The 12443-nt window shown below is 47.2% G+C and overlaps 1 protein-coding gene across 1 annotated transcript in view; it reads left to right on the forward strand.

Annotated features, from left to right (window-relative positions):
* Nucleotides 1–12443, forward strand: part of FNDC1 (fibronectin type III domain containing 1) — a gene marked incomplete at its 5' end in the record, with an annotated part of 97088 nt that overhangs the window by 77686 nt on the left and 6959 nt on the right. Inside the window, 3 exons of the mRNA XM_082669391.1 lie at nucleotides 1142–1372; nucleotides 6189–6297; nucleotides 11005–11084. Coding sequence (XP_082525517.1) covers nucleotides 1142–1372; nucleotides 6189–6297; nucleotides 11005–11084 — 420 coding nt within the window. The remainder of the gene's footprint in view (nucleotides 1–1141; nucleotides 1373–6188; nucleotides 6298–11004; nucleotides 11085–12443) is intronic.

A 12443-nucleotide genomic window follows, 5' to 3' on the forward strand; every position in this document is an offset into this window, starting at 1 on the left:
CCCGAATGTGCTGACTTTTCTCTCTGTGGTTCCGTGACAGAAATAGAAATGCTTTCAGTGCTATTATTAACTGCTCCAAAGAACTCTTAAAAGCCTGAAAGGCTTACTATTGTCTGGCTGTTTTCATATGCCTATAACTCTATAAAGCGTAGTAGACGGCTCCCCCAAACTTCCTGATGAGATCATGAACAAGCTCAAAAGGCCTAATTTTATACAGAGTATTGGAATATAGGGGATCTAAAAATTGCTTTCAGTCCTCATAGCCACTGAGAATGAGAACCTGTACGAAAAGATGCAATGGAACGTTTAGAAAGTTCTAGAAATTGTTACTTGGGGGTCTTGAATGTAGCAAGCTCAAATCCAATTCCTTGGCTTTTCTAACTTCTAGAGCATATGTAATAAGAAGAGCTGTGGACTAGAGGGAAAAGCTTCTGTTTGCCCGCTGCTCTGGGGGCCTCTGTCAGCATCCGTAGGCTCAGCTGGAGTGTGGGTTATCAGTTCTTGTCCTGCCTTAATTCTGGGGCCCGTGTATCTACTGAGATCACGTGTATAGAGAAAGCTTGAGCCTATCCATAAATGTGAGGTAGCTATTATCGTCCTGAGTGGTGATGTTGTAGAAGGGTATTCAGGCCTGGCCTGTGCAGACATTACAGGTAGTTATGTGAGTCCCTGAAGTCCCAGGGAAGGCCACCCAGAACTGAGGCTAAGGCTGTGTATCTTGATCAGCGTATGGTTTTTTCTGGTCCCAAGACAGCCTAGGGAATGAACTGAGGTTGAGAGAACTCTAAGTCGGGCTGATTCACACCCTTCTAAGTTTTGGGGCGTAGGAATGGCAGAATGCTGCAGGCTTATGTTATACTAGATCGTAGCTCAGAGATGTTTCAGAACCACCGAGGTCATAATCATGGACGTTGATGGGGCGGTAAGCTCTTTTGACACCATGATGTTGAAAGATAGAAATATATAGATCCATACAAGAGGGCTAGGGATGCGCGTCCAAGTTTGGCATCAGGGCTGATGACCCTGGATGCTTAGTAGGAAGAGGCTGAATCAGGGGGTCTCCTCCGTGGAGCAGACATCATGTTTCTGCCTCCAGAGAAAGCCTTCAGCAATCCGACTGGGTATCTTTGTTCTTTTCCAGCTCCTTACGTGACGTACCTAAATAAAGACCCGTCTGCCCCATGCTCTCTGACTGACGCTCTGGATCACTTCCAAGTGGACAGCCTGGATGAAATCATTCCAAACGACCTGAAGAAGAGTGACCTGCCTCCTCAGCATGCCCCCCGCAACATCACTGTGGTCGCCGTGGAAGGCTGCCACTCATTTGTCATTGTGGACTGGGACAAATCCGCCCCGGGAGATGTGATAACAGGTGTGTCCAAGGCAGATGCTCAGAGTTCCTGTCAACCCGTAGGTGGGAAATACAGACAGTAAGGGATGGATGGATGATGGATGAGTGGATAGATGGAAAATGGATGGATGGATGGATGGATGGGTACATGAACGGATGGATTGGATAAATGAATGATGGATGGATGTGAGGATGGATGGACAGGTTAAATGGATGGACAGGGGCATGAACCGGATGATGAATTGGATGGATGAACGCAGATGTCTTCTTTTAAAAGGATGAAATAGAGGCAGTATGGGAAGCCTTGTGGGGTAGTATGAAGAGCACTAGATGAAAGTCAGAAGTCCTGAATCCTAGTCCCAAATTGGTTTTTATGACTTTGAGCTACCTACCTCATCTCTCTGGACCTTGCTTTCCTCCTATGCAAAATGTCGTTACGTCTCTTATACTCTGTAATCCTGCAAATAGCCAGGGAGTCCACAGAGCCACACTAAGATGAGATCCCACAGCATGGGTGATGAAAGAGCTCCTACTGTGCGCTACCCGGAGTCACAGTCAACCCTGGGGTCGTGACAGCCTCTTCCCTTCTTTCCATGTCTGCTGGGTGCTTCCAAACCAGTCTCCGTGTCCCTGAATTCCTTAGATGGGCCCCAGATGTGATGGCAAAGTGCCCAGGGATCTTCCTCCTCCTAGGTCTTGGCCTGTGAGATGTTCATGAGTTCCTTTGATTCTGCCAAGGATATATTTGAGGATAAATTTGTTGAGATAAGTTCCTACAGTAAAGAATTAATGTTTTTTTGAATAGACCCTTCTTTTGCAAATGATTCTTTTTGGGTCAGTTAGTTATATAAGAGGAAGGAACATATGTGTGTGTGTGTGACTCGGGACTGGGGATGGTGCTGTAAGTCAGAGTTTGACATATTATCTGTCACTAATATGCTAGTGTGGTTCATCAAATTCAAAATTTTTAGTGCTTTTGCTTTATGTCCCCAACATTATCTCTTAAAACGATAAGAAAATATCCAAGCACATCCAAAGAGCAACTTTTCTAATGGAGTTTGCACAGCAGCCCCAAAACCAGGATAAGGAACACAGGAAAGAGTGCCTGGGTATTGTGCCGGGTAAGGCGGAAGGGCCAGGGGAGAGCGAGGGTACAGATCGAGGGGACGGAGTCTTGGTCTAACTGTAAGTGACGGTCGCCCCCAGCCTGTGAGCTGCATGGGCTGCAGAGGCCAGCTTCTGTGAAGTCCAGCATGTTCCTAATAGAAAACGAATAAATCAACGGAAGGAGGAAAGCTTGTAGTCAAAGCAGCCAGAAAATCCTTTTATTAACTGAATATGATTTTATGAATGGCAATTTTGAAAAGCAAGCAAGTAAGCATACAGAAAAAAAATAATGGAAAATCTTAGCTTAAGCTATTTAGCTTTTGATCTCTTGCATAACAGATGTTACTTAGAATAAATATACCACTGTGCCCTGAGCCACGGGGCTTCTGAAAAACAGAAGGATGGATACAGGATGAGAGCGCCAGCCACCTTAGACATGCCTCAAGGGCTGCCGCGTGAGGAGCCTTCAGAGAACTCCCGGTAAATGTCACCGGACTTAACTCCGAAGCAGTTCCTGTATCATCCCATAGAGGGCGTGCTTCTGAAACACATGCTCGTGTTAACTTCACATCCCAAACCTTCCTGGAGACTTTGAGGTCATCTCATCAACACATACCCTACACCTAACCCTAAACCAAACCTCAGTGCCCTAATCACGAGTACTCATGCCACGAGCATAGATAACATGGCTGAAGAATTGATAGGGATTCGGGCACTCCCGATAGAAGGTTGTGCTGATACTGCGAAGCTGTTTACTGTGGAATAGTTCAGTGCACGACAGCCCTGCAATATGCAGGGCTGTTTAGACCCCAGAGGCTAAAAGAGAATATCGTGGGAGCTCTTCATCAGCAAATGAATCAACCACCAGCTCTTTTCGCTGTAGAACAGCGAGGCAAAGTGGATACACAGATACCTCCTAGACCCAAACAGAACATCACACTTCTGGGCCCACTGCAGAGCATTTGGGTCCTGGTAGCTCTGTGAGATATTGAGCGCTCTGCTGGTTTCCACCAGCTGTACTCTCTTGCACAGGCGGTTGAGTCAACATGTAACCAGGTGGTATCCAAACGATATGAAACTCCTGCAGAGTGAGTAGGCCTGCAACCCGTTGCTTTCCCTGATCAGTCCCAGTGAATGAGGCAGTTACTCCATCGGGAGTGACTCCATAGGAAATCACCCACATGATGGCCTCTGAGTTTTTCAGGACAGGTTTTGATAAGAACAGAGAAAGCAGGAGTTACACGTGCTCTGATAGCACATTATAAAAATTCAGACCCAAGGATAAGCAGAGAAACCCGCGTAGCATGTGGGACGAAGCACAGGGTTCTGATGGAGTTGATTTCAAGGCGGATTAGCCGGGCAGACCCGTCAAAACGGGGCTCCTCGGGCACATGTGTGCGGATGTGCCTTTGTTATATGCAGCATGTGTGGCTTGATGCGGCTGTCCTCAGAGGAGGAGGGAACCCTGTGGAGAGAGCAGCAACCCTTCCCTGGTCCCCATGAAATATTTGTTGAAAAAAGAGAAGAATGAATTCCTCCAGAAAGCAGCGTGGAAAGGCTTCAGAGCCCAGTGCCTCTGCTTCTGCTCCCTGTGCGCTCGGCAGTTAGCTGTGTGACTCTAATCCACCCTTTCCATCACCAGAATAGGTCTTAATGGAGGCAGTCAGAGAGAACAGGTTGCTAAATGAAGTCGTTTGCCTCTTAGATGCTTTTGATGCTGTTGATCTTTTCCTCCTTGACCTGCGATCCAATTCTCTCAACCCGAGTCTCTCTCACGGGCTCACCCTCTTTGACCAAACACTGAAGGTCGGACTTGCTGAGGGCTTGGGCCTCAGTTCTCTTTTCCTCTTACTCCGCGTTCTCTCGCTCCAGGATGTTACCCACGCACACGGTTTTAATTCATCTGGGAGGGGAGTCATTGGTTTATAGCTCAAGGCCCAGCCTGCCTCTCCTCTGAGCCTCAAACAGTAAAATTATGTCTGCTTGACATCGTCACCGGGATGTCTCCAAAGCGTCTCAGACTCAGCGTGTCCAGAACAAACTCATGATCCTTCAGAGCCCCAGACATGCTCACCTGGGCTTTCTATCTCAGAGGAGCCCTCACTTTTCCACCCATTTTTTGCAAGCTTGAAGGTTTGGAGTCATCTTAAAATCTCCTTTTATTTCCCCTCCATATTCAGTTCATCACTAAATCCTGTCAGCTTCACCTTTCAGGTTTCTCTTGCATGCATCCATTTCCCTCCATTAACACCACGGAACCTGAGTTGTCGCCGCCTCTCACCTGGCTATTGTGACAGCTGTCTAGCTAGACCATCCCATCCATGCCCCACACCGTGTCGGTCCTCCATTTTGCACCAGAGAGATGCGCTGAAGACAGTCTTATTGTGTCACCCCTTCAATGTGTTCCCTTTCTTCTAGAATGAAAAGCAAAAGCCTTCGTGACCAAAGGGCCCTGCGTATTTTTTCCATTTTGTGCTTCCTCAGCTTCGTTTCTTGTCGCCCCTCCTCCCACCCTGCCACTCGGAGGCTCCGCCTTCTCCTGGCTCCTCCCTCTTCAGCATCTTTGCCCAGGAATTCCCTCTACCTGGAGTCCACTCCACCTCCTACCATGCATCTTAGCTGCTTCCCATCCTTCAGTCATCAGCCCCATTTCGGGGCCCTGGGGGAGCTCTGCCCGCCCCCTGTCCCCCAGCACGTGGGCTGCTCCTCAGTTCTCATCACGGCTGTGTAATCCTGTGTGTCTGCCGGCCTACTGCTCCTGGAGTTATAGATAAAACGAGTCGCCGTTTGACCTCCAGCACGTAGTGCAGGGTCTGACACGTAGAAGGCACACAGTAAATGTTTGTTGAATGAATGAACGAATGTGAACTTGGACTGGATTTTTACCCCCTCTCTAAGACTCAGTCTTCTCGTGTCAGAATGAGGGCAGGGAAACCTATGTACTAGGACCAGGAGGATTCATCGAAGTAAAACTTAATCCAAAGGATTCGGCATATGTTTGGTGCGTAGAAAGTACTTGACAACGATTTCCTTCCAAGGTAAGTAAAGAATGTGTGAAGCTGTGACGTGAGCTTCCCTTGGCCTAATGAGGCAGCCTTGAAGGCTGGGCAGGTGTCAGGGCTGAGGGCCCACCCGCTGAGGCCCATTAACAGCAGATAAGGCAGAGAAAAGAGCTGCCTGACTGTTGTCACTAGACATCGAGGGAGGTCGAGGGCAGGCAGAGATATTCAACAGCTAGAAACTAAAGGAGAGCCGATAGCAGTAGGTGAGGAGATCACCCACTGTGAGTCTGGGGTCTTTCAGCCACACACGGCATTCACCATCACGGTTTCTTCGTTTCACCTGAAGGACGATTGTATACATCTCTACCAGGAGCTTCTTAAATACTTGCGTGGAGGTCACTGCTCCTTTCTTCTGCTGCGCGCTCACAGATGTTATCAGTTCTAAGGAGATGAGGAAGGCCAGGGAATGTGGGAGATGAGAACACGGAAGAGAAGTAGGGAACCAGCTCGTCACCAGGAAGTGTCTTTAATTTTGTCATCTGCATCTGGTTTCACCAGTGGGTACCAGCGTTCTATCCCATCTGACCCAACACACTCCCCTTCTTGACTTCTCGCACAGAGCTGCCTCCACGCCACTGTTTCCTTCCCATCATCCTCCCCTGGGTTATGTCTCTGGTGTGATGTGGTTCCTTGATGCTCATTGGGTTCTGCCTCCTTTCCACTTGTAGGTTACTTGGTTTACAGTGCATCCTATGAAGACTTCATCAGGAACAAGTGGTCCACCCAAGCTTCATCAGTAACTCACCTGCCCATTGAGAACCTGAAACCAAACACAAGGTATGATGTGTCAGTCATTTACAAACAGAAAACGAGACCTATGTGCCTGGTCATGGATATCCTTAGGTTGAAAAGAAAAGGATTAATCAAAAATGTCTTTATGGTTTCTTTTGAGTTCTCTAGTTAGCTCTCATAGACTGTCAATGAATGCTCACCATATGTCATGTATTTTTCTTAGGGGAAAGCACTATGGGCGCCGTAATTGTTAGATTATTGTATTTCTATTTTGTTCCCTCTTTTCCGGAGACTAAAACTACCCACCGTTGGGGAAGGAAAGGTTGCTCTGTGTGTTGAAAGGGGATCGATCTGTTTGTACTCACCCCATGGTGGCTTAGGCAACGCAAGCTTTGTACGTGACACGGATGGAGCAGCAATTACTCAGACTCTATACTGTACAAGTTCAGACCATTCAAGAAAGATGTATTTTACACATTAATAACGGTTACAAGAAGCGTGTAACCTAGTCGGGGCAGTGGCTCGCTAGCCAGAGGGCCATCTGAGAGTGAGCCCCCAGCGTGAAATACGCAGAGCTTGCTTCGAGGGTACAAACAGCATGAGCGTGCACTTCCTCTTTTATACTACCTGGTTTTGCTGGTAACAGCCATGAGGAAAGAACACAGTGGTCGAGCTGTGGTATGCTTGTAGACTGGCTCTCTGGGAAAAAAATCAAAACAATAACAACTGGTTTATGGTATTTGCCAATTCCTCCCACCATGGCCAGTTCTGAGCTACCCTGGCTCTGCGGAACGCCTGATGTTTAGCGGTCGGCTCTCTGAAGCCTGTAGAATGGCTCTAGCACACCGTGGACGTCAAGCCACTGTGTTTCCATAGCGAAGTGTTCTAAGTGAAGTGACTCGGACCCAAGGTCTCCCATTTTTTTATAGAGTCAGAGGAACACAGAGGAGATTGGAACAAAATACTCTCCTTAAACGGAAATGTGTTGAAAGGGATAGAAATTGGACAATATCCTTGGGCACTGAGAGACTTCTGCACTAGCGGAGAACTTTCCTCAGGGCCTGTTAATGTCCTGGGCTCCCTTGGACTGCGCTTTCATAAACCGTTATAAATTTTGAGATTCAGCAAATAAAAAACAGGAAACTGAGAGAGCACTTTTCTTAGCTCTTCTCTGATAGTAACGAAAAGTTGATTCATTGCAAAAAGTAAAACTAAAGAAAACGAAGTCAACATGCCATTTTTTTATTGTGGGCAGAGTGAATGTTCTTACAGCACAGCCTCAGTATCAGCTGAAAGAGGCCTTGGGATGTTTGGCCGCATGGCTCCTTGCAAATCCCAGTGCCCTGCACCCTCCGCAGTCCAGCGTTCCTGTAGCAACTTTTGGTACCAAACTGGTGCTGAGTTGTGAATAATATCAGGGCCCGGTTACGTAGGATGGTTGATTCGTTCTTTCAGTAGGTATGATTGAGTGTCCGCGATCCACCGGTAAGTGCTTACTGAGTGTCTGCTCAGGCCAGGCACCGGGCTCCATGCAGGAGAGAGCAGTGGGCCTGGGGAGGACGTGGGGCAGGGGTGCACAGTACACCGTGGCCCCTCATGGCTCGCACAGCCTGGTGGAGACAGATAGTTTATAGATGCATAAGTATGAACCTTCCCCGGCCAGTGTTGTGAGGGAGAAGTACACTGTGCTCTGAGGGTATGATAGGGGGCTTTTTGCCTGAGCTTGGGGGTTAGCGTGCAGTCAGGTGAGCTTCCATGGGGGAAGATAAGCAGCACTTCACCTGGAGAAGGTGGGTGAGCAGGTCAAGTTGCTCCAGGCAGGAAGGGTGTTGGGAAGCCGGTGGGCTTAAGGAAGAGTAGGAGGCTGGTGTCGGGGGCGGGGGGGGGGGAATGGGGAGGAGAGGAGGCTGGAGGCTGGACCAGCCGGTCCCAGAGGGCCCTAGTGTCCCCTGAGGCTCAAGTCCTGCGTCCACCCACACTGAGCGCCCTGATAGACAGGCTGGGAGCAGCAGCTGCCTCTGCCCCGTGGTTCGTGCGTCCTGCGGAGGGAGTGGGCCGGCTGGAAAGCAGGGCGTGTGCTTCCTGCTACAGAGGCTTCCTCCGACCCCCCAACAGCTGCTGAACTTTTACAGCCCGGGCAGCGTGCCACAATGTAAGGACGCTCATTTTTCCCCGCGTTTCCCCTAACGCAGGGCGTCTCCGATGGGCTCACTGGGGTGTCCACGTGTTTATTCCACGGAGGCTGCGTCTCCCCACCCTCTGCACAGTCCTCAGGGCTTCTCAGGACCCCCTTCAGAGTCCTCGTAAGAGACGCAGAAGTCGGTCCAGCCCAGGAGAAGACAGGATGTAAAAACTGGCTTTGGTTCTTTATAACTGGATCTTCTTTTCTGACAAGTTTAAGTGGGCATTGCCCACCTTATTCACCCAACTCAGCCCTGAATCACTTTCTGGAATCTTCATATTGTAAGTCCATACCTAAAGTACAGAGATTTGTCACCATGGAGGCTGTTGAAAAGAAGGCGCCAGAAGCTTGTAGAAGGCGGCAAGGCATGGATTGCTTTTGTTACTTGGGTGAGACAGAGACTCTTCAGGGTATGAAATGTACATTTTAGTCTGTAGAAAAAGTCTTATGTGGTTTTCGAAAATAGGAATTTTACTCCTTTCATAATCCCATGTTGTTTTTCAGCTCAGCATATTTAAACTTATTTTGACATATTAGGCGAGTTCAAGTGGAAATACATCTTTAGAACTGGGCCATGTGGGCTTTGCGGAGCACTGGAATTATTGTGTGGACAGGAGGGTAGATTTGGAGAATACGTAGGTTTCAGTGGTAAAACAAAATGGATACAACCAAGAAATCGGAATAGTCTCTCAGGCAATTGGTCATCCCTCTGCCATCTCCTCAAATGCACAGGGTGTTTCCCTCTGTGGGTCTGGGGAAGAGGTAGCAGCGTGGCTCCAGGGATGGCTTGAGAAATATTCAACAGAAAGGTCCCCTGTAGCCTCTGAATATCAGTGTCACTCTCTAGGTTTCGATTTCCTTTTTTTTTTTTTTTTTTTTTTTTTTTTTGCGGTACGCGGGCCTCTCGGGGCACGAACCCGCGTCCCCTGCATCGGCAGGCAGACTCTCAACCACTGCGCCACCAGGGAAGCCCTCCTATTTTTTTAAGGAAAAAAAAGTATCTGTAAAGTTGGACTGTTATCATTGATGTATGCCCAACCCACTGCTTGAACTGCTAGCAAAATCTGCCTTTAACTCCACGACCGCTAAGTTAAAAGTACGCACAACTGAGAAAACACGGAATGCTGAGTGAATTGGGATTTGGGAATTCCTATGTTCTTAATTGTGCATATCTTTTTTATTTAAAAAAATGACATTTAAAAAAGGATTCTGTCCTAAATGAGATGTGAATATACTTTCTTGGAAAGCTTAAAAGAAGACTTGATTTTACCGAATGGGCTTTTCTTTGCTCTCTGTTTAATCAAACCCCAAATCAAATATCTCTGTGTAACTGTGAGACCAGAGGCTCCCTTGGGGTTCTCAGAAGCTCAGAAACTCAGGAGGCTTGGTGCCAGGGCAGAGGTGCCGCGGACACATGCCTTTGCTCTCTAAATGTAAATAATTCTCCTTTTAAAAATTTAGGGTGTCTTAATTAATGCATGTGATCTGTGTGTCTGACAATCAAATACAGGATTTTGTAACATTGAAGTGTAGCTTCTGCTAGCTGGAAACCAAGACTCCTTCTGAACTCTCTGAAGTGGTGGAGAGCTTCCCCGCACAGGGATTTTTTTACCCACCTTCTTTACCTGGAAGTGTTGATAGTTAGGGGCTAAGAGAGCACAGATGACACCTGGAATCCCAGAGGGGAGGACAACGCGGAGAGGAGCAGTAGGTAGAGTGGGTCTTAACTGTGTTGCTTTCCAGTATTTTCTCATCACCACTTTTGGTCCTAGAGCTCATCAGAGTCCAAAGTAAGATGCTCTGGGACTCCCAATCTACCTGCTTGTCATTCTCCCTCTAGATGAACAGGCTGAGTCAGACAGTGTGCTTTCTAGCACATTCTCTGTTCCAAGAAAAAGATTAATCCACAGCAAAGCGTCTCCAGGCCTTTTCCTCTTCCCCTTCCCGGACTTGCTTCTCTTTCCTCGAGGCACAGAAGCTGGAAACTCAGTGACTTTACGGCTCCAGAGCCAAGGATAGCACTTGTCCTGCACCCAGAACATTGTTGTCGTGTTAGTTCCCCCGAGGAGACCGGCCTCAGGACTGCTTAGCCTTCTCCCTGCCAGCAATGGGTTTGCATCATCACACTGTCAAACATCCTGCTTTTTCACACACAGTCCAGTGATGAGAATTAGGTTACAATTGGAATTCTGCTTGGTAAGCGTTTCACCACTCCATCTTCCCCCTCCAGTCAGTAGAACTCAAGACAGGACAAGAGGAGACCATTGCATCCAAGGACGGGCCTGTGTGGGGCAGTTTAACCCTTGATGCTCTAAATAACACACACAATCTAAGTGGCCTGTTTGCCCAGTATGCCCCTCTGTTCCCATTAGTCACATGTTGTTTTGAAAAGTTATTCGAAAATGAGAAAGTTTAGAAATAACATGAAGAAATAGCGGTGGTGTGCGCATCTGTGAAAAACAGGACTCAAACCCTGCCACAGAGGAGGTGCTGAATAGTTTGGGTGTTTGTCTCATTACACAAAAATTAAACAAGGTTCTCTTTCAAAAAATGTTTTCTTCCAATTTCAGGTATTATTTTAAAGTTCAAGCCAAAAATCCTCACGGCTATGGACCTATCAGCCCTTCGGTCTCATATGTCACAGAATCAGGTATGGGTGACTTCATGTCCTGTTTTTTTCCTTTTCTTAAAAACAAATAGTCTGAAATCATGTCTACAATAGAATAAAAACTGAAGAAGTGAAATCCTCTTCTCCTTAATCAGTTCATATTGGATGTCATTTTATAAGATAAACATGATTTTCTTATGCTAAGCTAAAAGTTGGATAATAAAATTTAAAGTAATCTTCATTGGAAGTGCCTGGGAAGTGAAAAGGTCAAGTTCCAATGAAAAGGGGGGGGGGGGGAAACTCCGTGTGGGAAAGATAAGTTTGAATCTATCTGTAGAGATTTAGTTACAGAGATAAATTCCTTTTGTTCTTTTAATTGCAAACAGCTGAAGAGCATAAATGTCATGTGACCTGAGGGGACGTTGCTTCTTTCAATTAGTCACATCTCTAAGTTGCTTCCTTTACTAGGAGACGAAAATGTCTCTACTTAACATGGAGGGTCTAATTAAAATACTGTCCATCTTGCAAGCAATATCACTCAGAGGATGTCCCTACTTTGGGATGCTGGTGTGCAGAGCTCTCAAGCCCTTCAGTGAAATGTCCCCGTGGTCATGGTCTGAGGCAGTACACACAGAGCTGGCCCATGGTGGCAGGTGCCGGGTTGACAGCCTTTCTGTATAGGAAGCCAGGCTGGAGAGTTGGTACCCATGGTCCCAAGACAGGCACTTACAGAAGCCCAGCTGGGTCAGCTCCACACTAACGTGGCTGTCGCTTCCATTTGGTTAGATTATTTCCTAAGAGCAGGAGAGTAAAACAAGCATTTACACTTACAGCTAATGGTATGTCACTTTATTTTATAGACAGCAGATGATGTCAGAATGAATGGTCTGTACAAAGGGGCAGCACAAAGCAGATCTGGGGGGACGAAAATGTTCTGTGTGTGATCGTGGTGGAGTTCCATGAGTCTATACGTGTGGTAAAAATTCATAGGATGTGTACCCTAAAAAAGTAATTTTACTCTGTGATAATTAAAAAAAAAAAGGATGGCCCATGTTTACCTGGCCTGTATTTTATAAAAATGAACTTCGTCTAAAGCAGAATTCCTTATAATGTAGTTTCATATTAAGTGGCACTATTTGGGCTAAGATATAGACATGTTTTAAAACAGCTATATTGAGGTAGAAATGGCGTACAGTAAACTGTTCATCCTCAAGATGTACAGCTGAGGAAGTTTTGGGGTATGTTTATACCCTTGGAGCCATCCCGGCAGTCATGCTGGTGCACAGCTCCATCACCCCGACAGTTTCTTCCTGCTGCTGTACAATCCAGCCCTCCCTTCCCTCCCCGTGTGCCCATCCTCTCCCCTCTTCTCAGGCAACCACTCATGGGCCTTCTGTCACT

The sequence above is a fragment of the Grampus griseus genome (assembly GCF_964374135.1).
Source record: "Grampus griseus genome assembly, chromosome: 13".
Lineage (NCBI taxonomy): Eukaryota > Metazoa > Chordata > Mammalia > Artiodactyla > Delphinidae > Grampus > Grampus griseus.